This window comes from Bos grunniens, chromosome 2, assembly GCF_055505025.1.
Source record: "Bos grunniens cultivar Pamir isolate PY7600 chromosome 2, Bosgru_T2T1.0, whole genome shotgun sequence".
Classification (NCBI taxonomy): domain Eukaryota; kingdom Metazoa; phylum Chordata; class Mammalia; order Artiodactyla; family Bovidae; genus Bos; species Bos grunniens.
The window spans coordinates 26,031,224-26,057,246 of NC_141166.1; the positions used below are offsets into that span (position 1 = coordinate 26,031,224).

At 40.3% G+C, this 26,023-nt stretch overlaps 1 protein-coding gene across 3 annotated transcripts in view; it reads left to right on the top strand.

Moving 5' to 3' along the window:
- Positions 1-26,023, top strand: part of FARSB (phenylalanyl-tRNA synthetase subunit beta) — a 73,774-nt gene that overhangs the window by 39,382 nt on the left and 8,369 nt on the right. For all 3 annotated transcript variants that reach the window (XM_086366205.1, XM_086366194.1, XM_086366183.1), the window contains exon 16: positions 8,744-8,899. In XM_086366205.1, coding sequence (XP_086222331.1) covers positions 8,744-8,899 — 156 coding nt within the window. The remainder of the gene's footprint in view (positions 1-8,743; positions 8,900-26,023) is intronic.

A 26,023-nucleotide genomic window follows, 5' to 3' on the forward strand; every position in this document is an offset into this window, starting at 1 on the left:
ACTGCCTTCTCTGCTAGAATGTATTTTTAAAGTTCCTTTTCTTCGCCAGGGACCTGTTTGGAATGAGAGAAAGGTTGCCAGCCTTGAGACAGACCAGTGAACAGTTTTTACAGGTGGTGTTACGAGGGAGTATGTAAGACACCCTGATCACACAGAGAAGGGAGTGACAACTGCCACTAATTGTTTTTGTGACGTTAGGGAAAACCCAGCACTCTCAGCGTCCCTTCAGTTTTGTGTAGCCAAGCATATCTTCCAAGATGGAAATGGAAAGGGAATCTGTACTGGATTCAGTATGACTCCCGAAAATTCTGTCCGACCTGCATTCCTGTAAGAGTGGATGAAAGTCCCTCAGCCCCTATTTGACCTCATCAGACAGTTTCGTATGCTACTGTGGACTTTTTCACTGGTCATGACATGGGGCTGGCAGCCTGCCCAGTGAGAGACTTGGGTACCCTCCTCTAGTGTGAGGGTTTCAACTCTGAGTCAGACACACTCCTGTTCTTTGAGGCTGAGCTGGTCACTGCGTTTGTTGAATCATAAGATCTGAAATTGCTGCAACATTTAAAAAAAATTAGTCCTGACTCGAGGGACTAAGCTGATATATCCTTTTTATTGGGCAGAGTGATGTGTGTCTCTGAAACGAGAAGTTAAACGCAGACTCTGCTGTGGGGTAAATTTTCAACTTTATTATAACAACGAAGTCCAGTAGAGGCTGAACTGAAGCCATCAGATCAGACTGCCGTATGACCAACTGGTCTTTTTCAGTTGTTACATTTGTCTTTTCAGTGTGGAAGAGAAACTGCAAACAAAATAGTAAAAGATTACTTCAGAGGAGCAGTTGTGGAGTGGGATTGCTAACCTTTGCGGCCACAAATGCAAATATATTTTGCCAAGTCCCACACTCTGGCTTTTTACTTAGTGCAGATTGAATTCTGCCTGTCACGGTTTATTCCACAGTGGTCCTTGAAGCTGCCAGGATGCCTCGAAGCTCACAATAATGGCAGGAGAACAAGCATCATAGGGTTGAGTCTAGGTTTAAAAGGAATGATAGAAGGAAGACTTAGTTTGGCTTTGTAGAGCAACTATATAGGGTGATTTACATTTGGCATGGTATGGACTTCCCTGGTGGTCCAGTGGCTAAGACTCCGTGCCCCCAATGCAGGGGGCCTGGGTTTGATCCCTAGTCAGGGAACTAGATCCCATGTGCTGCAACTAAAGCGTTCACATTGCTGCACCTAAGACCTGGCACAGCCAAATCAATAAATACATTAAAATATTTTTTAAAGGGAACATTTATATTTAAATAAATACATTTAGTGTAATGCAATCATCCAGCTGTCTGTTGACATATATTGGTGATAATCATATTGTGTCTTAAAGAATTTTTGCTGTGTGCTTAGTCACTCAGTCTTGCCCAAATCTTTGTGACCCCATGGACTGTAGCCCGCCAGGCTCCTCTGTCCATGGGGATTTTCCAGGCAGGAATACTGGAGTGGATAGCCTTGCCCTCCTCCAGGGGATCTTCCCAACCCAGGTATCGAAGCCAGGTCTCCCGTACTGTAGACATATTCTTTACTGTCTGAGCCACTAGGGAAGAATTTGGGTTTCTAATATTTATTCTAGTAGGAGAAATGGGTTAAAGGCCCTTGACCTGAGGAAGGGTCCAGTTACCTCACTGGCCTCAGCAAGGACACTTGCTCCAAACCTTCACTTCTTGCTCAGACCATTCCTGCAGAGCATTGCTTCAGTTGTGGTAGGGCTGCATTTCTTCTGCCCTGCCAGATCGCTGCTTCAATAGTTCCTAAACCTTCTCATTCTCCCTGCAGCTTTTCTAAATCAGAGAATGCTCTACTTCCTACCCTGCTTAGTTTGGATGTGGAAATCCAGAATTTTGTTTTTAAACTTTGGAAGGTAATTTTTTTTTTATCTTTAACATATTTAAGCTTCTTGTCTGTGCTGCTCCCTGCACCACCATGGCTCCTGGAACGTAGCTGATTCACTGTTCTATGATTTGGTTCGTTCCTTCTGTTTGCTGTTGGTTTGCACCTTTTATGTATCTGTTCTATATTGTAACCTACTAAAATAAAGGGGCCCGATCTTTGTAGTTTTTTGTATAATTCTTTGCTTGATAAAAAGCTCAATGAAAGCATTTTCATTATGAGCTTGTAAAATACTTCAGCTCTGAGAAATTTCCATTAATTCTGCAGCCATTGAATATTAGGAGATTATCTAGCGTCCACATGTGGAATGTGACTCTCTGAAGAGAGCTTATGTCATCAGTCTGGATTAATTTAATTTACTACTTTATATTTTTGGCATGTAGAATTTCCAATTAATAATTCAAAAAGTATGGGTGTAGGGAACATTGACCTTAACAATATTTGAAGTAGCATCATTCACATGTGTGATGGCATCTTAACTGTGTAAATAACATCATTTTTAATATAGAAAGTTATTTTAGTACATTTGGCTCAACATAGTTAAGATCTTCTAACGTGACTATAATGTGCTCTGTCATGCGTTGAATATTGTATTTTTTTAATAGATAAAAATCCATTCCAGGTTCATGTTAACAAAATAAAAGCCAACCCACAAGGATGTAGCTTTTTCCTTCATGCATTGAGAAGGTCATAGTTTTTTTCCTCACATTTGTTTCTTGGCCTTCAGCATTATTTGAAAAAGATAAGTCTCTACTTCAGTGCTGTAATATAGAAGTGCTTTAAGGAAAATTGTTCTTAGGTTTTATTATGTTTGTTTTTAAAATTGAAAATGTATTTGTAATATCTTTAAGAACTTTCCCAAATACATATTTTTAAGAGTAATTCTATTTTCACATTAAAAAATAAAACCACATATCCACCTTTTCCCAAATCCTACTCCTTTAATTAGTTGCCAGACATTCTATGCATATTTAACTGTGTTTTACCTTTCTGTATGTAGCCGCAGATCCAGGTACTTTTTAGTGTTCATACAAATAGAATTATGCTTTTTCTGCCTTGTTCTGTACTTTTGCCCTTTGAATGCATTCTGTCTACCTCATTGCTTGTTGTTGTGTGTGTGTGTGTTTTCTTTATTTTTTGACTTCGGCATGTGGGATCTTAATTCTCCGACCAGAGATTGAACTCGTGCGCCCCCTGCATTAGAAGGTGGAGTCTTAACCACTGGACCAACAGGGGAGTCCCCCCTGACCCCCGCCCGCCCCGCCACCTCATTCTTTTCAATGGTTGCATAGCATTCCATTGTGTGGATATACTGTAATTTATTTACTCAGACTATTATGATGACTTTAGATTGTTACCAGGGTTTTGCTAAAATACATCTATTGTAATGAGCATCCTAGTACCCTTATACAAATGCGTATTTTTTGAAGTTGGTCAGTCCATAGGTTTGTGCATTAAATGTTTGCTACCTTGTCAAATTCTCTACTAAAAAGGATTTTTTTTAAACACAAATTTGCAGTCCTGTCAAAAGTGCTTAAAAGTTCCTGTTCTTCCGCATTAGATCTAATTTTTAACGGTGTATGTCTTAACGAGATTCTTGTAGCTTTTGTGAATCATTGGGCCTACTCTGAATTTCTTCTGAAGGTAAGTAAAATTTGCAATATAAGCTATCACCTCATGGGTACCACCAATATTAAAGAAATTTGTTGGATGGAATAAACTAAAGATGAGGATGATTTGTTTTATGTTCTGAGCTTGGCCAGACAGTTATACCCAAGCTCAGTATCAGCCACCAGTTGTCCTGGGAGCTTTGTTGGTTTCCCAGTAGGCTTTCTCCTAGTATCTTCACTTGGGCTTCTCTGTGAATGTGAGAAGAGAGATGGAAAGATTGACCTGGAGACTCTGTCCTTTTCCATTCTGTGCCATTTATGATAACCTAACACCCCTAATTTGTTTTTAATCATTCATCCTTTGGTGAAAGAGAGTCTACACTAAGCAGAAGCCTGTTCTAAAAATTTGAATTGAATGCAATAGTCACTTACTAAGGGACTTTGTGTATCACTTTTTCCCCTTTTTTCTTCCTTTATAAAATCATTTGGCGTGTTCTTGCGGCTTCCAGAGTTGTAGCAGCTACCCCTCCTCTTGGTGGTTTAGATCAGCCTCTCCAGGCAGTACTTTGAAGTCTGTGAAAGACACTGGTAATTTAGGCTGACATACTTGGCAGGCCCATTTAAAAAGCAGAATTGTTTGATGGCATGACACAAGAGGTCTGTTAACTGAGTTATAAAGAACTGAGCATTTCCAACAAACCCTAGTTTTGGCATGAAATTTAAATAGTTCTTATTTTGTGGCATGCAATCAGTGAACTTCCTGTGATGTAATATTGTCCCTCAGTGCAAAATCCTAGGAAGTGGAAATTTTACTAAACCTAGCAGTTTCTCCAAGACATTTCTGGGTGGAAGTGAGTATGTGGTTATTTTCCCTTTCAATTCAGTCCAGCTAATTCAGAGGAAGTATTTTAGCAGGATGTGATGAAGCAGGTCTAGAAGGACTGGTAGCATTTGGAAGAGATGTGAAAAAATAGCCCATCAGTGGTGGGGGCTGCGAGAGGGCACCTTTTAAATGCATTTAATCTAGTTCTTATGGTGGGTTTAGTATAAAGCCCTGAAATCAATGGCCTTTCTTAAAAATACTGTGACATTGAATTAAAAAATAAACAGCTTATTACTGTATATGTGTATGCTGCAAACATCCTGAAACCTTTCTTGACTGGAGTATAATTTTTTTTAAGTCCTGTATTTTTATCCTAATTTCATTATTCTCATCATCAAAATCAATGTTTTTTTAAAAATTCTAAGTCTTTAAACCAGATGTTGTTCCTCTTATCAGAAAGGCAAGTTTTACATAATGTGGAGATCAGGACAGAAGTATTCCAAGGCAAAGGTTACCAAAATAGAGCTTCCAGTTTGTGTTACTAAGCTCTCTGAATGGTGGCATTACCGTGGGGCTCTTCTCTCACAGCAAGAATGGGGCTGCAGCATCGTTTGAATACGTATCTGTGTGTTAAAGTGGAAGCATGTGACACCAACAAATGGGTACCACATGGTGGAGATACCCAGGAGCAAGTCCGTAATATGAAAGGGATAAATTAGTTCTGTTTCATTGCATTTTTTTCTCTCCAAGGGGAAGTGGGAAGAGGGGGAGTGTGAGGAGAGAGGGAGGGAGAAGAAGAGAGGTGGAGAGGAGAGAGTGTGTCTGTGTGTCTGTGTTCCTACAGAGCAATCAGTTCCCTCATTGTAATTAATGCATGTGGTTGATTAGTGAGGTTTGATGCCTGCCTGGGTGTAATATTAATTTTTATTCTGAAGCCTTCGATTATAGCTTTTAGATAGCAAATATCTTTATCCATGCACGTGGAAGTGATAGAGAATGATGCTGGCACAGTACTGACTCTCCAACATCAGCTGGCTCTGTAGAATGTGGCTACTATCTGGTCCTGGCCTTGTTTAATTCTATATATGCTTTGCTTTCTTTCCAAGCTTTATTCATTTATTCGGAAAATAATCCTTGAGCATTTAGTCTGTGCAGGCCCTATGCTGGCTCTGACCGCTACCCTCTAGGGATACCTAGAGTAGAGTGCTTTGAACATAGTGGGTGCTAAGAAATGTTGCATGGCAGGGACAGTTATTTCTCTATGTATGTTCAGTCCAAAGTTTAACTTAGAATATAATTTCCATGAGTTACGACACTGATGATGGCTAGAAACTTTAGTTAACTCACTTTCAAAAACAGTCTGTTTCAGTTGCTTAACTAAAAGTCTTAAACGTGAAAACTTTTGAAAATAAAAGCATCTGTTTAACATATCAAAAATATTTCAAGAATGCACATCTTTGACTATACTAAGTATATTCATGCATAAGTTTGTGCTTATACTTTCTTTATCTTCATCTGAATCCTTTGGAGATTTCTTCTAAATCCTTTAGAGATTAAGAGATTTCTGCTGAATCGTGGAGAGGGTATGGGTTTTAAAGTTAGGCAGTCCTGGTCCAGTCCTGGTTTTGTAACTTATTAGCTGTGTAATTAATTACAGTTAGCTCCAGGCAGTTAGCTTGACTTTGGGCAAAACCTTTCTGAGCTTTCGTTTCTCCATCTTAGTTTCCCTGTCCATCTTATAGTACAATAAAACCCTAGCTAACACGATTGTCTTGAGAATTAAGATGACAAATAGGCTGATGGCTGCTAAGTCCTGGCACATAGTAGATAATTCGTTCATGTTAGTTTTCCTTTTCTTTTACCATTTATGGACTCATTTTTACATTACTTTAATAGTAAAACACAATGTATTAAAATACTCATTTGTTTACTTGGATGTCTGGAAGGCAAAAGACATTGTATATTTTGTGCGAATTGTGGCTATGAAAATAAGTGTGTGGAAGAAATTTTGCTCAATACATGCCAATATGAAGCAGCTTTTTATTTTCAGTTGGTTCCCCCAGATAGACATTAATTTGTTCTTTTTCTAATTTGAAAGGTAAAATGAAGCCAATGTTCGTTGTTTGTATAGAGCAGCAGTCTCCTCCAGAATTTATTAAAGGGCCATGAGTGTGGTTATCTGTTAGAAAGTTAAATGACCTCCAGTGAATTTGAGTCTGTCTTTGTATGCTATGCATTTCTTTATTAATAAATTAGTTAAAAAATTTTTAATCATCACTACAGATACAAAACAGTTCTATCACGCCCCTAGACCCACAAGTTGTCCCACTGTGGTCATATTTCCAACCCCACCCCCGCATCTAACCCTGGTGACTAGCCTTGAGTGAGTGCATGCTAAGTCACTTCACTCATGTCCAACTCTTTGCGACCCTATGGATTGTAGCCCTCCAGGTTCCTCCGTCCATGGGATTCTCCAGGCATGAATACTGGAGTGGGTTGCCATGCCCTCCTCTAGGGGATCTTCCTGACCCAGGGATCGAACCCGCATCTCTTAAATCTTCTGCATTGGCAGGCAGATTCTTTACCGCTCGTGCCACCTGGGAAGCCCTGTCTGTTGCCTTGGTTTTCCCTTTTCTAGCAGATCACATAAATGGACTTACATTGTCCACTTACATTGCCGTATAAAACTGGCTTCTTTTCATTCATCTTAGTACCCTTGAGATACAGCTAAGTTATCAAGACTACCTTATTGCTGAGTAGTATTCCATTGTATGGGTGAACCAGTTTGTTATCTAGTCATTTGCATTTTTGCAATTCTTTTAAAAAATATTACATTTGTGGGACTTCCCTTGTGGTCTAGTGGCTAAGATTCCACACTCCAGTGCAGGGGGCCCAGGTTCAATTCATCCCTGGTTAGTGAACTAGATCTCACATGCTGTAACTAAGACCTGGCAAATCCAAATAAAAAATTTTTAAAATATCACATTTCTTAAGTTTGTTCTGATTTTCAAAGTAGAAAAAATATACTAATCAAGGAAGGTTTGAAAATAGATAAACTTAAAAAAAATTAATCCTACCCAAACACTACGTCTGTTAACATTCAGGTACATTTCTTTACATACTTTTCCTGTGAATGGAATTTTTTGGCTTGTGGTTACATTCACGTAGTTGTATCCTTCATAAATTGATGTTTTTTTCATACTTTTAATTGTGATGTGTAAATATGACATAGATAGTTTAAAAAGATTATAAAGCAGACACTGGTTTAACCATCCAAGTTAAGAGATGGAATGTTGCCAGTGTCCTAAGCTGCTCGTAAGACCCATCTCTATCGTATCACCTTCCTTTACCTGGAACAGTCACTGTCCTGACTTTGGTGACAGTCACTTCCCTGGTAGCTCAGTCAGTAAAGAATCTGCCTGCAGCACAAGAGACCCAGTTCCACCCCTGGGTCGCGAAGATCCCCTGGAGAAGGAAATGGCATCCTTATCCTTGCCTGGAAAATCCCATGAACAGAGGAGTCTGGTGGGCTGCAGTCCACGGGGTCACAAATAGTTGGGCAGGACTGAGTAACACTTTCACTCCCTTATTTGTTTCATAGTTTTCCAACCTGTGCATACTCTTTAGACAGTATGATTTGGCTTTGTTTCTTTTTGAACTTCGTAGCCTCCTTTTTTTGTTTCATTTACCATTATAAGTATTTGCTCTAGCTCTACTATAATGAATCTTCGTAAAGATGCTTTTTGGAGAAGGAAATGGCAACCCACTCCAGTATTCTTGTCTGGAAAATCCCATGACAGAGGAGCTTGGCGGGCTGCAGTCTGTGGGGTCACAAAGAGTTGGACACAACTGAGTGACTAACACTTTCACTTTCAAAGATGCCTTTTAGCTGCATAGTATTCTAATGAGTGATTGTGTTGTAACTCTGTGTAGCCATTTCCTAGTTTGGGTTGTTTCTAATTTTCACTGTTGGAACTAATGCTCTATGTAGAAGTAATAGCTTTCTGTATGAATCCTTTTTTTGTATTTAAGATTATTTCTTTCGGATACTTTTCTGCCTTAAAGAGTTTGAAGTTTTAAGGCTCTGAAAAATGTTGCTAAATCCTTTACCAGTTCATACCACAGTGAAGCCTATTGTTCCTGGGCCAGCCTTGAGGGTTTTCCATACCTCCCCCGAGTAAAAACAATTCAGGGAACTTGATGGTTGAAAAATCATCTTCTCTTTCTGAGGTTGGTTGTTTCTCCATATGTTTACTAATCGGTGTCCTTTTTTGTTGATTTTGCCCGAGTTTGTGTTGGGGTAAATCAGCTTCTTAGGTAACGATCAGCGTATCCTTGTGACCATTTCTTTTATTTTTTTATTTTTTCAGATGTGGGTGCAAGAAACTACAGGCATCTCTGTGCTGTTTATTACAACAAGAATCCTGGGTTTGAGATAATCCATGGGCTTCTGGATAGAATCATGCAGCTGCTTGACGTGCCTCCTGGTGAAAAGAAGGGAGGATATGCAATCAAAGCATCAGAAGGTGAGACAGATCCATTGAGTCTAGAGTCAGCGATGCTGTAATGAGGAGCCCAAGCCCTATTTGTGATAAAACTTTTTGGCTTGATGGCGGAGAGGGGGGACTACAGGGAAGTAGGAGATAGAGCTTTGTGTCAATTCGGTCCAGTTCAGTCGTTCAGTTGTGTCTGACTCTTTGCAACCCCATGGACTACAACATGCCAGGCTTCCCTATCCATCACCAAGCCCATGTCCATTGAGTTGGTAATGCCATCCAACCATCTCATCCTCTGTTGTCTCCTTCTCCTCTTGCCTTCAGTCTTTCCCCGCATCAGGGTCTTTGCTAATGAGTTAGCTCTTCTCATCAGGTGGCCAAAGTATTGGAGCTTCAGGATCAGTCCTTCCAATGAATATTCAGGACTGATTTCCTTTAGGATTCAATGGTTGGATTTCCTTGCAGTCCAAGGGACTCTCAAGAGTCTTCTCCAGCTCCACAGTTCAAAAGCATCAGTGCTTTGGTGCTCAGCTTTCTTTATGGTCCAACTCTCACATCTATACATGACTACTGGAAAAACTGTAGCTTTGACTGGACAGACTCTTGTTGGCAAAGTAATGTCTCTGCTTTTTAATATGCTGTCTAGGTTGATCATAGCTTTTCTTCCAAGAAGCAAGCATCTTTTATTTCCATGGCTGCAACTGCCATCTGCAGTGATTTTGGAGCCCAAGAAAATAAGTCTGTCACTGCTTCCATTGTTTCTCCATCTACTTGCCATGAAGTGATAGGATTGGATGCCACGATCTTTGTCTTTTGAATGTTGAGTTTTAAGCCTACTTTTTCACTGTCCTCTTTCAGTTTCATCAAGAGGCTCTTTAGTTCCTTAAATCAATTAATTGTCCATATTTTCTAGAAAAACCTTTTTTCCCTCCAACAATTTGAGAAAATGCTTTTCAGAGCTCTTCCAGCACCACACAGTACACTTCTGTTCCAGCTGAGTGCTGGTAGCCTCTAGTTACTGCACTGTCAAACCATGGCCAGCTGGAAACAGAGAGAACCTCAACTCATGACTTATGCTTACAGTCGCCTATGTGAAGCCTTTAAGAAAAGGGAGAAAGAGTTGAAGTTAGGCTAGCTAAATGGTATATAGACTCCTAACATGCTAGTTTCTTGTCTGAGGAATTCTGACATTTTTGCTTTTCATATCCCTATATCTTGAATCAGTATATTTTGTTAGACAAGAGATCCAGAAAAGCTTGCAAGAAACGTTTTACCACTTTATTTCCACTGTTTACCTGACAATTTTATAACTCTGTTTGTCATTTTGAATTTCTGTTGGAAAATTCACTTTTTCTTGGTGTTATTTAGCAGTACTTATAGTGGTCTGAGATTTGGGGGGACATATTTTTGTTTTCCCCTTAAATTTATTTTTCTTAGTCCTCAAAGATAGTTTTTTTACTGTTTATTTATTTATGTTTAATTTGGAAGCTTATTTGAAAATGCAGTAGCCCTAAATATATGAGCCTTTTTAAAGTTGAAGATTTGTGGAGTTACATAAATTTTTTTAATAAAATTGAAAAATTACATATTTCAGGGAGTTACAGCTTTCTGCCACACCTCTCATTAACAGTCATCCGGTGAAGATATGTATTACGCTTATAGAATTTTAAAGTGTTGGAACTGGGTCTTGGAGTTCATCACGTCCAGTTCCTTAGTTGGACAAGTGCAGGAGCCAAGGACAGGCAGGTTAAGTGAGTTGTGCTGGGTCACACACGTAGAACCCAGGGCTCCTGCCTCCCAGTGTTCTGTCCACAGGGCCAGGTTGCCTACCTTTATAGTGGCTTTCCGTACTCCTTCACCAACTGACGCTTCTAGAATTCTGCTTTAAGGTCTGGTCATCCATGTTAACAGCAACCTGAGAGCTGATGTGACACGCTTTTTTTTTTTTAAACCTTCTATACAGTCTCTTCTCAGAAATTCTATATTTCATATAGACATTAGCTGGATAAAAATCTGTTCACTGAAGCATTGTGCCATTACATGAGATTAATTTTTTTCCTTGCTTGAAAGGTTGCAAAGATCTGACATGAAACATAGGAGCTTAATTTGTTGTGGCTATGACACTTTTATATGTAACATTTATACTAAGGACATTTCTATAAGCCGTAAACCAGTGTCTTAATAATGACTCTCCTGCCTTGGTCAGTTCCTTAGAGGTATTTCTCAGAAGAATCTGAGCTCCCAGTCGTGAAATAGGCTACATGAAGACCAAGTAAGTAGGGTACAGGTCATTCTGTCAAGGGACCTACAAGGGGAACAACCATTGCACTCCAACTCTCACACCTTGCTGCTAAGGCCAGTGCCTTAACGTTTCCAGAGAGGGATATGGTGTAGCTTCTTCATGGTATCTGGGAAAACACTAGTGAGTTTCTGGGAGGTCACATGAGCCTTTGAACGAATAGGTGAGAGACTGGAAGCAAGGTAGACCACTGGAGCAAAGCCAGAAATGATGGGAGACAAGGCCTAGTGCAGTTCTGTTTGACTATAGGGTAAGGAAGAAGCTTGGGACCACAGTGTCCTGAGTGCTAGGATAAGGAATTTCAGCTAATTAACTGGAAAATATTGAAGCTGCTGCTACTTCCCCTCCCTGCCCTTAAGTGAGTGATATGATTAGATCTGTACTTTGAAAGGATTAATCTGACAGCAATATGTAAGTTGGATGGCATAGAGAGCAGAGGGGAAGAGAATGGTGGAAAGGTGTTATAGTGTGTTTTAAAGCAGTTAAAGTAAGACTTGAATGTTGGCCAAGGGTATACCAAGGAGAAGACTGATTTAAGAAGATGTATGAAGGTAGAAGCTAAAGTTCCATTTTTAATATTCTAAACCTGTGAAATTATAATTTTAATCCTTATATCTTTTAGCATCAAGACAATACTTAATTTTTTTAATATACAGATGTCTGTTTTGGTTTGGAGAGAGTATGTGTGTGTCAGAAGTTGCATTGATAAACTGTAACCACTTATGATGTGGTTGTAGATCTTCATGTTCAGTTTTTTAGCCAAGTTATTATTGCTGTTTGATTTTGTATAAGGACAGAGGCCATATGTGTTTTCTTTTGAATTTACTTTGGCTCTCAGAATATTATAATGTTTTATTACATTTTGATTAATGACAAGCATGACTACCTTTTTTTGTTTTTTTAATCTTTTTTTCTGATTGCCATTTTTTTTTTTAATGGTTAAAGAAACCAACCTAAAGAAATGCCATTGTCAGAGTAAGTCAGCAGTAAAGTTGGTATAAGTTCTTCATCTAAAATTTCATATATATTTATCTCCTGAGTAAATTTCTACACAGGAGTTTGGTTGCTAAGGCATGTTTAGCTATATCGTTTCCTCAGGTTTATTGTTAGTTGCATATAGTTTTTTCTGCTTCAAGAAAAGGTCTTCCGAGTATCAAAATGTCAAGTAGAAACAGATGAAGGGCTACCGTTTCCTGCCATTCTTGATCACTGCGCAGTCTTCTGTTACTCTGGCATATGGTTTACCTTTTAATAATTAAAAGTCCCTGGTGGCCCTGCCATTATAATTGAGCAGAGTCTGGTCACTAGAGAGCCATGCTAATGTCAGTTCATTGGCAGGTGTACCCAGTCTCTCTCTGTCCATTCTAGCAAACACCACTGACTGCCTTTTGTGCCGCTTTGTTTGGTGGCGGGGGGGTGGAACAGACTTGATTCCCCTTTAAGAAACTTGGCCCTGTCCATTGTGAGAGAAATCTGGAGACTCGTTGCATTGATCATCACATTGATCCCAGGGAGTTCCGGTGACATTTGCATGTAACCTTGCTTGATGCAGGCAGCAGACTTCTGCCTCCCCAGAGTCTCTGAGAAGCACTCTTGAGGCCTGTGACTGCAGCCACAGTTAGAAGCCATAGGCGCTTAGTCTCACATAGTTTTTATTTGCTGAGCATCATGGCAATTAAGAACACAAAAGGAACTAGAATGTCAAACTGCCAGTAAAATAAAGGCAACCATTGGGTGGAAAAAAAGAAAGCAAACCTTCAACCTTTTGAGTCTGCCTGCCAATGCAGGAGACGTGGGTTCGATCCCTGGGTCAGGAATATCCCCTGTAGAAGGAAATGGCAACCCACTTCTGTAATCTTGGCTGGAAAAGTCCCATGGACAGGAGTCTGGTGGGCTACAGTCCATTGGGTCACAAAGAGTCAGACACGACTGAGTGACTGAACAATAAAGCATTGTGAGTGCTTCAGACATCTCATAGTGTTTCACTGGCATCAGATCAGGTCATTACAGCATATGTATATGCTTTTTTCTCAGACTTCTTCCCTTCTGTTTTTGTGGTTTGTTGCAAACTAAATTATGTATGTAAAAATGCATTTGTCCTTTTCAAAAACCACTTCTGGTCAAGGAAAATTCCCAGCATTTTTGTGTTTATAACAGTTGTGTGGTTCCTGGGCAAATTATGGTGAAAATCACTTCTTGTAGAAGATGTGGGCTTTGTGTGTGATTGGCTGCATGGACTCGAGTGTGTGTGTGTGTTTTCCCCTTTGTTGCTATTTCAGTTTTGTTTATTCACAAATCTATGGAAAACATCAGTTTAACCTGAGACACGATGGAAAAACAGAAGTTTTAGTACGTTTAGTTTTGACAATTCTAATTTTCATGCTGCTCAGAATCCATTTTGTGAAATGAAAAATAACCTTGCAAGTAATAGGCACATTTAATCCTGCACCATATGTACTTATAGAGGGTATTTAAATACCTTCTGTTAGTGTCACCTAACGATCCATGACCTGTAGGTCATGACCTTTTCCCTCTTTCAGGACACCTGGGAAAGATTGCAGATGCTAAAAAATATGGGTGAAATTGTGACATCTCCCCGGTCTTCACACTGGTTTTTAGTATAACATGAGCTTGGAAATACACGAGAATCATATATATTGAACAGTTTGTTGGAGTAAAAGTGTTCCGTTTATAGTCCCATTTATACAAGACGTCTAGACTGGAAGAAGGAGTGATCTTTATGGCATCTCCAAATTTTTAGTTATTGTCAACAAAGACTGTTAAGGCACCAAGTTTAAAAGAAAAAATGTTTGGAAGTTTGTGTGCTTCTGACCTTGTTACTCTGTGTAAAAAAATGTCCTTCATCCTCTGATTCTCTGCTTTTTTGTATCTTCTGATTCTCTACTTTTTTGGTGTTGGAGGCAGGCTTTCAGATATTGCCGTTTTTGTTATCTTCTTTGTGGGCTTTCTTAAGAGCAGTATTAAATGCATCAGCAGGGATCACCCCACATCCAAGCAGCAGGATGACATGGGGCCAAGGTGCTCATAAAAGCCTCAGCTGTGATCATGGTTCACTTAGTCCTGTGTTTCCTTTGTTTGTTTTTACTTTTTATCTATTTATAGAAAGTGTTCTTTTTGGCTCCGCTGGGTTTTCATTGCTGTGAGAGCTTTTCTCTAGTTGCGGCAAGCAGGAGCTACTCTCTAGTTGCAGTGCATAGGTTTCTCGTTGCAATGGCTTCTCTTATTTTGGTCGGAGGTTCTAGAATGCAGGCTCAGGAGTTGCTGTACTTGGGCTTGGTTGCTCCGAGGCACATGGGATCCTTCTGGACCAGGGATTGAACTGCATGTCCCTTGCACTGGCAGGCAGATTCTTAACCACTGGACCATGAGGAAGGTTGTGTTCTTGTGCTTGTTTGTTTCCTTGCCTCACTCCCTCTTATACTATGAGGCAAAGTTCTCTCCACGTGTGCTCAACACCCCGTGCTGTTGGTGAGCCGTGGAACCCACTTGACAACTCAGTGCTAAGGTGGGTGCTGCACACCATGTCCCACTTGAATGTCTTGGTAGGCTCACTTTCCTACCTGATAGATCTTACTTAAACACAGTGTGTCTCAAGTTCTTTTTATTATCACTGCCTTAAGAAACGTTTTAGACTTTTTTCCTAATTGCCCCTCCATAAAATGTTAATTTATAACAGTTTATACAAGAGTATAACACTAAAAGCTGTGCAGCAGATACAAAGTTAAATGTTTGTAGTTTTTTCATGCAAGCTGCTAGACTTGAAGGATCTCAGTTCCCCAACCAGGGATTGAACCTGGGTTGCAGCAGTGAAAGCCCAGAGTCCTAACTACTAGGTCACCAGAATTTTCTAATTTAACTGTTGACTTAAAAGTACTTACATATTCTTAACCCTGAACTGAATTTTAAAAATAAGGTTTATACTTTTTTATGTATGAAGCCCAGATATGCAGACTGGTGTGCTGCAGTCCATGGGGTCGCAAAGAGTTGGACGTGACTCAGTGACTGAACTGAACTGAAAACGTTAATACTACAGATATACTGCATATTTATTATGTACTCCATGAATATCTGGGCTTCAAACATTAAAAAAGTATAAATCTTATTTTTAAAATTCAGTTCAGTGTTAAGAATAAGTAAGTACTTTTAAGTCAAGAGTTAAATTAGGAAATTCTGGTGACCTAGTAGTTAGGACTCTGGGCTTTCACTGCTGTAACCCAGGTTCAATCCCTGGTTGGGGAACTGAGATCCTTCAAGCCTAGCAGCTTGCATGAAAAAACTACTAACCTTTAACTTTGTATCTGCTGCATAGCCTTTAATGTTATACTCTTGAATAAATTGTAGTGTATCAAATTATACATGCCAGTTGGCAATTGATTTTAATACATAACTGTAATCAAAAGTTTTTAAAAAAGATTCAAAACTCACTTTTCCAGTGAAAGTAAAACATTTGAAAATTTTCTTAAAAAGTATTTTCAGTGAATTTAACTTTTCCTTGATAAGAGAAGATAACTTTTAATTAGCTGGTAGTCAGGTGAAAATGTTAGTTGCTCAGTCATGTTCAACTCTGCGATCCCATGGACTGTAGCCCGCCAGGTTCCTCTGTCCATGGAATTCTCCAGGCCAGAATATTGGAGTGGATAGCCATTCCCTTCTCCACGGGATCTTCCCAACCCAGGGATCAAACCCAGGTCTCCTGCATTGCAGGCAGATTCTTTACCCTCTTAGCCATCAGGGAAGCCCCTGATAGTCAGGTATGTTGATGTTTTTTCAGTCCAGTGGCACCCCACTCCAGTACTCTTGCTTGGAAAATCCCATGGACGGAGGAGCCTGTTAGGCTGCAGTCCATGGGGTCGCTAAGAGTCGGACACGACTGAACAACTTCACTTTCACTTTTCATTTTCATGCATTGGAGAAGGAAATGGCAACCCACTCCAGTGTTCTTGCCTGGAAAATCCCAGGGATGGGGGAGCCTGGTAGGCTGCTGTCTATGGGGTCGCACAGAGTCGGAAACGACTGAAGTGACTTAGCATAGCACTTGATGTACTTAATGATGTGTTGCATAATAACTCTTTAAATTAGAAACATTTTTATTTAATTCTCAAAGCCTAAGCTATGTACAGAAGCTCTCGGGATCATACATAAACAACATCCACAAGGCAGTCTATGGTGGCTCCTGGCACATGCAGGTCCCCTCTTAACATGACCTCGAAGGTGAGCACTTGATACAGTCTTCCAGTCACAGGACCTGAGCCATCTGTCACCGTGGTTATGGAGCACTGGTCTTACACACATTAGCTATGTTTTCCATGGCAGTGCTGCTCCTGTGAAGCCCAAGACAAGCCAGTGAGACGAACTGAATACTAAGGAGAACAGTTTTGTTAAGTAGGGTTCAGATTTGGGGGTCTCTGTACAAAAAAGATCTTCACGACCCAGATAATCACGGTGGTGTGATCACTGACCTAGAGCCAGGCATCCTGGAGTGTGAAGTCAAGTGGGCCTTAGAAAGCATCACTACGAACAAAGCTAGTGGAGGTGATGGAATTCCAGTTGAGCTATTCCAAATCCTGAAAGATGATGCTGTGAAAGTGCTGCACTCAATATGCCAGCAAATTTGGAAAACTCAGCAGTGGCCACAGGACTGGAAAGGGTGAGTTTTCATTCCAATCCCAACGAAAGGCAATGCCAAAGAATGCTCAAACTACCACACAATTGCACTCATCTCACACACTAGTAAAGTAATGCTCAAAATTCTCCAAGCCAGGCTGGGAAACCATTGTAATATATGATTGTTTTCATACCTGCCTCCCCCACCAAGAACCAGTTTTCATCCCCCATTGAAAGTGCATGCTGTGACTTACAGTGTACTTTGGAGTACAGTTCAGTTCAGTTCAGTCGCTCAGTCGTGTCTGACTCTTTTCGACCCCATGAATCACAGCACGCCAGGCCTCCCTGTCCATCACAAACTCTCAGAGTTCACTCAGACTCACGTCTATCGAGTCGGTGATGCCATCCAGCCATCTCATCCTGTCATCCCCTTCTCCTCCTGCCCCCAATCCCTCCCAGCATCAGAGTCTTTTTCCAATGAGTCAGCTCTTCAAAGCAGGTGGCCAAAGTACTGGAGTTTCAGCTTTAGCATCATTCCTTCCAAAGAAATCCCAGGACTGATGTCCTTCAGAATGGACTGGTTGGACCTCCTTGCGGTCCAAGGGACTCTCAAGAGTCTTCTCCAACACCACAGTTCAAAAGCATCAATTCTTCAGTGCTCAGCCTTCTTCACAGTCCAACTCTCACATCCATACGTGACCACAGGAAAAACCAAAGCCTTGACTAGATGGACCTTTGTTGACAAAGTAATGTCTCCGCTTTTGAATATGCTGTCTAGGTTGGTCATAACTTTCCTTCCAAGGAGTAAGCGTCTTTTAATTTCATGGCTGCAGTCACCGTCTGCAGTGATTTTGGAGCCCCCCAAAATAAAGTCTGACACTGTTTCCACTGTTTCCCTATCTGTTTCCCATGAAGTGATAGGACCGGATGCCATGATCTTCGTTTTCTGAATGTTGAGCTTTAAGCCAACTTTTTCACTCTCCACTTTCACTTTCATCAAGAGGCTTTTTAGTTCCTCTTCACTTTCTGCCAGAAGGGTGGTGTCATCTGCATATCTGAGGTTATTGATACTTCTCCCGGCAATCTTGATTCCAGCTTGTGTTTCTTCCAGTCCAGCGTTTCTCATGATGTACTCTGCATATAATTTAAATAAGCAGGGTGACAATATACAATCTTGATGTACTCCTTTTCCTATTTGGAACCAGTCTGTTGTTCCATGTCCAGTTCTAACTGTTGCTTTCTGACCTGCATACAGATTTCTCAAGAGGCAGGTCAGGTGGTCTGGTATTCCCATCTCTTTCAGAATTTTCCACATTTTATTGTGATCCACACAGTCAGAGGCTTTGGCATAGTCAATAAAGCAGAAATAGATGTTTTTCTGGAACTCTCTTGCTTTTTCCATGATCCAGCGGATGTTGGCAATTTGATCTCTGGTTCCTCTGCCTTTTCTAAAACCAGCTTGAACATCTGGAAGTTCACGGTTCACGTACTGTTGAAGCCTGGCTTGGAGAATTTTGAGCATTACTTTACTATCATGTGAGATGAGTGCAATTGTGTGGTAGTTTGAGCATTCTTTGGCATTGCCTTTCGTTGGGATTGGAATGAAAACTCACCCTTTCCAGTCCTGTGGCCACTGCTGAGTTTTCCAAATTTGCTGGCATATTGAGTGCAGCACTTTCACAGCATCATCTTTCAGGATTTGAAAGAGCTCAACTGGAATTCCATCACCTCCACTAGCTTTGTTCGTAGTGATGCTTTCTAAGGCCCACTTGACTTCACATTCCAGGATGTCTGGCTCTAGGTCAGTGGTCATACCATCGTGATTATCTGGGTCGTGAAGATCTTTTTTGTACAGTTCTGTGTATTCTTGCCACCTCTTCTTAATATCTTCTGCTTCTGTTAGGTCCATACCATTTCTGTCCTTTATCGAGCCCATCTTTGCATGAAATGTTCCCTTGGTATCTCTAATTTTCTTGAAGAGATCTCTAGTCTTTCCCATTTTGTTGTTTTCCTCTATTTCTTTGCATTGATCGCTGAGGAAGGTTTTCTTATCTCTTCTTGCTGGTCTTTGGATCTCTGCATTCAGATGCTTATATCTTTCCTTTTCTCCTTTGCTTTTCTCTTCTCTTCTTTTCACAGCTATTTGTAAGGCCTTCAGTTTAACTGTATGTGCTGGGCAAAAAAGAGAGAGAAAGGTATTTTTGTTTAACACCGTGTACTCCTTTTTTCCTGCTTCTTAGACCTTGGCTTCCACTGTTCTGTAGAAAAGACTGTGGCCCAAATACAAAGAGATGCAAAAGAAATTCATTTTGCAGTTTCAGGGACCCAAATCCTGAAAGTTGAGATGGTTTTTAGGGTGATTTGTACTACTCAGGTTTTTTGGGGTTTTTTTGTCTTTTTCTGATTCTTTTCCATTATAGCTTTTACAAGATACTGAATATAGTTCTTGGTGCTGTATAGTAAATGCTTGTTGTTTATTTTATATATGGTAGTATGCATCTGTTAATCCCATACTCCCAATTTATCCCACCGCCTTCCCCTTTGGTAGCCATAAAATTGTTTTCTTTCTCTCTGAGGTGGTTTTGTAAATCAGTTCATTTGCACTGTTTTTTAGATTACACATGTGATAGAATATTTGTCTTTCTCTGTCTTCTCTTAATATGATATTCTCTAGGTCCTTCCATGTTGCTGTAAATGGCATTATTTCATTCTTTTATGGCTGAGTCGTATTCCATTGACTTTATATACCACATATTATTTGTCCATTTACCTGTTGATGGACAAGTAGGTTGATTCCATGTCTTGGCTATTGTAAATAGTGCTCTTATGAACATTGGGGTGCATGTATCTATTTTAATTATAGTTTTGTTCAGATATATGCCTAGGAGTGGGATTGCTGGATTCTATAGTAATTCTACTTTTAGTTTTCTAAGGAACTTCCATACTGTTCTCCATAGTGATGTACCTGTTCGTTTTTCTCCACACCTTCTCCAACATTTATTATTCAGAGACTTTTTGATGGCCCTTCTGACCAGTGTGATGTGATACCTCATTGTAGTTTTGATTTGCATTTCTCTGCTAATTAGCAGTGTTTAGCATATTTTCATGTGCCTGTTGGCTATCTGTATGTTTTTGGAAACATGTCTGTTTAGGTCTTCTGCCCAGTTTTATTGGGTTATTCATTTTTGTTGTTGTTACTGAGTTGCATGATCATTTTGTATATATTGGACATTAATCCCTTGTCAGTCACATTGTTTGCAAATATTTTCTCTCAGTCAGTAGGTTGTCTTTTCATTTTGTTTGTGGTTTCCTTTGCTGTGCAAAAGCTTCCATAAAAGTTTTGAAACAGTTACAAGCTTATTAAAAAAAAAAAGCAGACGCAAGACAAAATACTTTTTTCTGAACTGTTTGAGAGTAAATTGCCAACCTATACCCCTTAATTCATTAGTGTATATTTTTTACAAAGGACATTGTGTCCTCCATAACCAAAATGTAATCATCAAAACCAGAAAAATATCTTTCATGTTCATGTTAACCCCATCTAATCCTTACACCGTGTGCAAGTTTTATCAGTTATCCTTTATATCAAAGAATCACTTGTTGCCTTTAGCTGTCATGTCATGTCATTAGCCTCCTTCTGGAGAGTTCTAGAATAGTCTCACCTTGACTTTCATGACCCTGACACTTTCATTTCATAGTGTGTCCCTCAGGTTGGGGTTGTCAGATGTTTTCTTCCCAGTAGATTCAAGTTCGGCATCTTTGAAAGGATGTTGCAGAAGTAATGCTGTCTTCTCGGTGCATCCTGCCAGTGGCACCCAGTTTCTATTTATCTCACAGCTGAGGCAGTTAACTTTAATCCCTTGATCAAGCTTGTGTCTACTGGATTTCTTTGCTGTCAACTTATTCCTCTCTCCCTTATAATTAATAAGCATTTTGAGGGGAAGAGCATTGAAATTATGTAAATGTTCTGTTCCTAATCAGTGTTCCTGTATGTTTATCTATTCAGTACAGATTAATTATTTCCTATTTTATCCAATGTATTTTGTTGTTGTTCAGTCACTTCTTTGTGACCCCATGGACTGCAACACGCCAGGCTTTCCTGTCCTCCAGTATCTCCTGGAGTTTGCTCAAACTCATTTCCGTTGAGTTGCATCCAACCATCTCATCCTCTGTCACCCCCTCAGGGTCTTTTCCAGTGAGTCAGCTCTTTGCATCAGGTGGCCAAAGTATTGGAGCTTCAGCTTCAGCAGCAGTCCTTCTAATGAATATTCAGTGTTGATTTCCTTTAGGATTGACTGGTTTGATCTCCTTGCAGTCCAAGGGACTCTCAAGAGTCTTCCCCAGCACCATAGTTCAAAAGCATCAGTTAATCCAGCAGTCAGCCTTCTTTATGGTCCAGCTCTCACATCCGTACATGACTACTGGAAAAACCATAGCTTTGACTAGATGGACGTTTGTCAGCCAAGTGATGTCTCTGCTTTTTAATATACTGTCTGGGTTTGTCATAGCTTTTCTTCCAAGGAGCAGTGTCTTTTAATCCGTTACTTATTCTGATGCTCATGTTGTCCTCACTTTGGCCAGTGGGAATCCCTTCAAGCTGGCTTCTGTGTCCTTTTAACATGTTCCTATTATTCTTTATTATTATTAGGACTCTCTTGCTTTGGGCATAAGAAGATATTCCAGGCTTATCTTGAACTTTCCATTGTCCCATTTTTCCATCCTGGTTCCTTTTAGTGGGAAGCGGTGTCTGAAAGCCAAGATTTAGGCTTCTAGGTGCACACAGACATACCTGTATCTACTAATTTACTCCTATATCTATGTGTTTTGAAAACCATAAGCCCATATTAATATCTCCATCCCTTCAACACCTTAGGGTTCATTACAGTTTTCTCCCTTTAGGTATTTGTACCTCACTTCTCCGATAGTGAAAAACCCGGTTCCCATGATTCATAATTTATTCACTTACTTGCTCATTGCCCCTGTTTGTAACTGAACCCTCTCTCATACCCTGAGTGTCTGCCCGGCTCATCACTCACTCTCAGACTCTGGGGACCTCTTGCCTGCCCACTTGGGGCTGCCCCCTCTCATCTGTGGGTACCCTCCCTGCCCCCTGTAGTTCTGACACCCAGTGCCCACCCCGAGTGTGGGGATCTCTGCTTTCCTTGGCCCCTTTAGGACTAGATTATTCTGGAAGAGGGGAGAAGACTTTGTAAGTCTTGAGAAACTTTTCTTGGCAGGGAGGCTCTTACTAAAGTGAAAGGGAGAAAGTAGTTATATATGGTGTTGCTTTTTTGGAAGTAGATTATAATATAGGAGATATATTTCTGGGTTCATCTTATATAGTTTCTGCCTCAAACCTGGAGTCAGCTATATCGCCAAGTGGCCCTGGTTTCCTTTAGTGGGAAATCAAATCTAGATCACAATCTAGGTGCTAAGGTTGCTCATTGCTACTGAGTGAGTCTTTGTTTCTAGGACTTTTTAAAATGCAGAGCTGAGGAAAACCTTTTTGTAAAAAAAAGTTCTGTTTTTTAAAGAAAAGCATTGATTTCATGTGGACAGTTCCAATTTATATTTAGGATTAGAGGATTTTTACTTAATATGTTGGGCTTTATAAGGGCTTTTTTTTTTACGTTGAAAATCTTGGTTCCTGATGAATTTATATTATTACTCTGTCCATCTTTATTCAGAATAATATCAGTTATTATTACTAATAATTGTTAGAAACAGTTTAAAGCTTTATCTTCAGTTCTTTTTGTACTTAGAACATAGCCTACAATAAAGTACCTTTTGACCATTATTTTCCCAGTATTTTTAACAGGCAAGACTGTAGAATGCCTTAAACAATGCTTGCACTGGTATTTTGTAAATCTCATATTAATTCAGAGTCTGCTTTGTTAAAAAATGAGAAATGCATATTTTACTGTGGACTTTGGGGCAGTATGGAAGCAGAACCTTAATCAGATATCTATTAATATCTGTCTTCTCTGAGTTTCTTTCATCTGTCAGCACATTTCTTCTGTCCCCTGGTTAGGCTGTCTTAGAGAGATAGCCTTCTATATATTACATCATTGCAGGAATCCCACAGATTGACATTCATTTAAAGCATTCCTGATAATTTTCTATAAATGACAGGCAGACAATCTAACTTCATTCAGGCAGGTCCCTGTTGTGGTTTTGATCCTGGTGTTCATTAGCTGTGGTCTAGTCTCCCCCTCTTGAGAAATAAAGTGTAATAGTCACTTGGGTGACTTGGACAACCTGTCCCCCTCCTAGAAACATCTCCAAGCACCCACCAGCCGGGGTTGGTCGTGGGTCAGGGTCAGGAGTGTCATCGTCCTGCTGGGAGCTCTTTGAGGCCAAATAGGCTGCGTGTAAGGTGGGCAGTTTGTCTTCAGACCCCAGCCCTCCAGCACTTACAGCCTGGGTGGCCCTTCCTACGTCTTAGTTTTTCCTTCTTCCATTCCTTCCTACCCCTCCAGGACTCTCATTGTAAACACTCTGCCTTTTTTTAAAAAAAGAAAATTTCATTTCAAGAAAGGATCTGACTTGAGGTTCAGTTGATACATACCAGTGTGAACTTGCTTTAATTTTTAGCCCTTTCGCATTGTGAAAGGAGAAAATTTGGTCCCTTTATGGAAATGTTAGGTTATTAGCTTTAAAAAGGGTGGGGCAAATTTAGTGGAATAGAAAAACTCTCTCCACCTTCTGAAACTACACCTGTTTGACAGCCGCGCACACACTTCCTTATGTTTAGGAACAGGGGAAAGGAGAAACGTGGGAAACAGCAACACAGCCCATTATATTAGCAAATGTTGTTGTTGTTTAGTTGCTAAGTCATATCTGACTTTCTGCAACCCATGGACTGTAGCCCGTCAGGCTTCTCTGTCCATGGGATTTTCCAGGCAAGAATAGTGGAGTGGGTTGCCATTTCCTTCTCCAGGGGATCTTCCCGACCCAGGGATCAAACCCAGGTTTCTTGCATTGCAGCCAGACGCTTTACCATCTGAGCCACTAGGGAAGCATCAGCAAATAGATAGACGTTAATTAATTATTTGCCTTTCTTTAAACAGTAAACTGTGGGGAGAATCCCAGGAACGGGGGAGCCTGGTGGGCTGCCGTCTTTGGGGTCGCACAGAGTCAGATAGGACTGAAGCGACTTAGCAGCAGCAGTGACTAGTTACAGTATTTTTATTTTGAGCGATGTTGAAGCTGGCCATAAGGAGTAAACAGTTGAGCAAAATTAACAGATAAAGTGCCTCGCTCTGAATGTCTCTAGAACTTCCTGTTTCCTGTTTTGATTTGCCCAGTATTCATCAGTAGCTGTTAAATGTTTTATCAGTGTTGTTATGGCAGCCACTGCTGCTGCTGCTGCTGTCACTTCATTTGTGTCCGACTCTGTGTGACCCCATAGACGGCAGCCCACTAGGCTCCTCTGTCGCTGGGATTCTCCAGGCAAGAACACTGGAGTGGGTTGCCATTTCCTTCTCCAGTGCATGAAAGTGAAAAGTGAAAGTGAAGTCGCTCAGTCGTGCCTGACTCTTAGTGACCCCATGGACTGCAGCCTACCAGGCTCCTCTGTCCATGGGATTTTCCAAGCAAGAGTACTGGAGTGGGTTGCCATTGCCTTCTCTGATCGCAGCCACTAACTATGCCTTGGTATTCTTCCAGAAGATAAGGGTTTCTGCCCATTCTTTTAATTCCCAAAGGCTCCTAGCTTGTTTATGAATTGTATTCTCTGAACAAAGGTTTTCTCTTGGAATTATCTTCCTGGACTTCTTTGATGGCTTTTTTTTTTTGGTTCCACCCGTGGAACTGAAAAAAGGAAGTAGTTGGTATTATATAAGGGACTTTTTTTTAAATCAGTGTTGTACAGAACAAGGTCAGTTCAGTTCAGTAGCTCAGTTGTATCCGACTCTTTGTGACTGCATGGACTGCAGCACATCAGGCTTTCCTGTCCATCACCAACTCCTGGAGCTTACTCAAACTCATGTCCATTGAGTCAGTGATGCCATCCAACCATTAGTGTGATCTTATATTTAGTTTGTGGTTTGTTGGTCCTACTATTGCTAAAAGTCCATTGTTTTAACATTTTGATATGTTATGAACTATACAGTAATTAGCATTGTTTTACTTGTGTGGTACTACCTTTGGCAAAGGCAAGAAGCAAAGAAAGAGCAAAAGGTATTAATAACATATATGTTACAGGACCCTACTTGTAATAGTGAATAACTGGAAACACCGCCAAGATTAAATACTTGAAAAGCAATTTGGCAAATGACATATAAATCTAATGGAATGTGATAAACATGTAAATATAAACTAAGCTGAAAAAGCAGATGTTAAGATGATACAGACTCTTACTAAAATGCAAGGGAAGAATACACTTTATTGGGCACTGGGGGGTATGATCGCCAGTGAGGTATCAACCATGATGAGTTATAGTAACAGTAAGTCCTGTGTGTTGGGTCAGGTTCTTCTGTAGTGTTAGCCCAGGTGATTTAGGACTTAATTCCTTTGTGCCAGTTTCTTCATCTGTAAAATGGGAATGATAATATCTGTCCTGTCTGTACTGGGCAGACTAAGAATTTGGGAAAACATTTTAGAATGGCTGATCACTCCCCGGAGTTCCCTCAGGGTAGATGTTAGATCTGCCCTTCAGAAAGTCATCTTTGGCTAAAAGTCACAGACTCAAGAAGGAACTGGGTTCTCAGCTTGACTGTTACCTGGTTGGCTGGTTTTCTTAACCTCTTTGGTATCCATTTTCTTATATCTGAGATAAAGCATGGACAGAATCACCACCAGGGTCATTTCCAGTTTTAAGATCCTACAGGAGTTTAAATGTGTCAGAAGTAGCTCCGCCATAGGGTCTAACGTAACAGTGCGCTTTCTTCCCCTTTTTAGATGGTGTTACTGTGGTGCTTCTTTATCCACTCAGATTATTCCAGCCTTGTTTCAGGAATCTGAAACTTATTCTTTAAGGAAGCCTGTCTTAGATGGGATTTTTTTCTAACGTAGTGCCGTTTTCCTTGGAAAAGCTCTAGGTATCTAGCTCCGTATTATATTATGTTAATAATATTGCAGAGCATGTTGTTATGTCCTAAGGCTAGCGGTTGTCGGTCTTTTATTTAAGTGTTGTTTTTTAATTTAATTTTAAACCAGAAGTTTGCACACATGAAATGGACAGCTTGACCAAAAGTTTGAAAACACTATTCATAGGCCTTCTGTGCCTC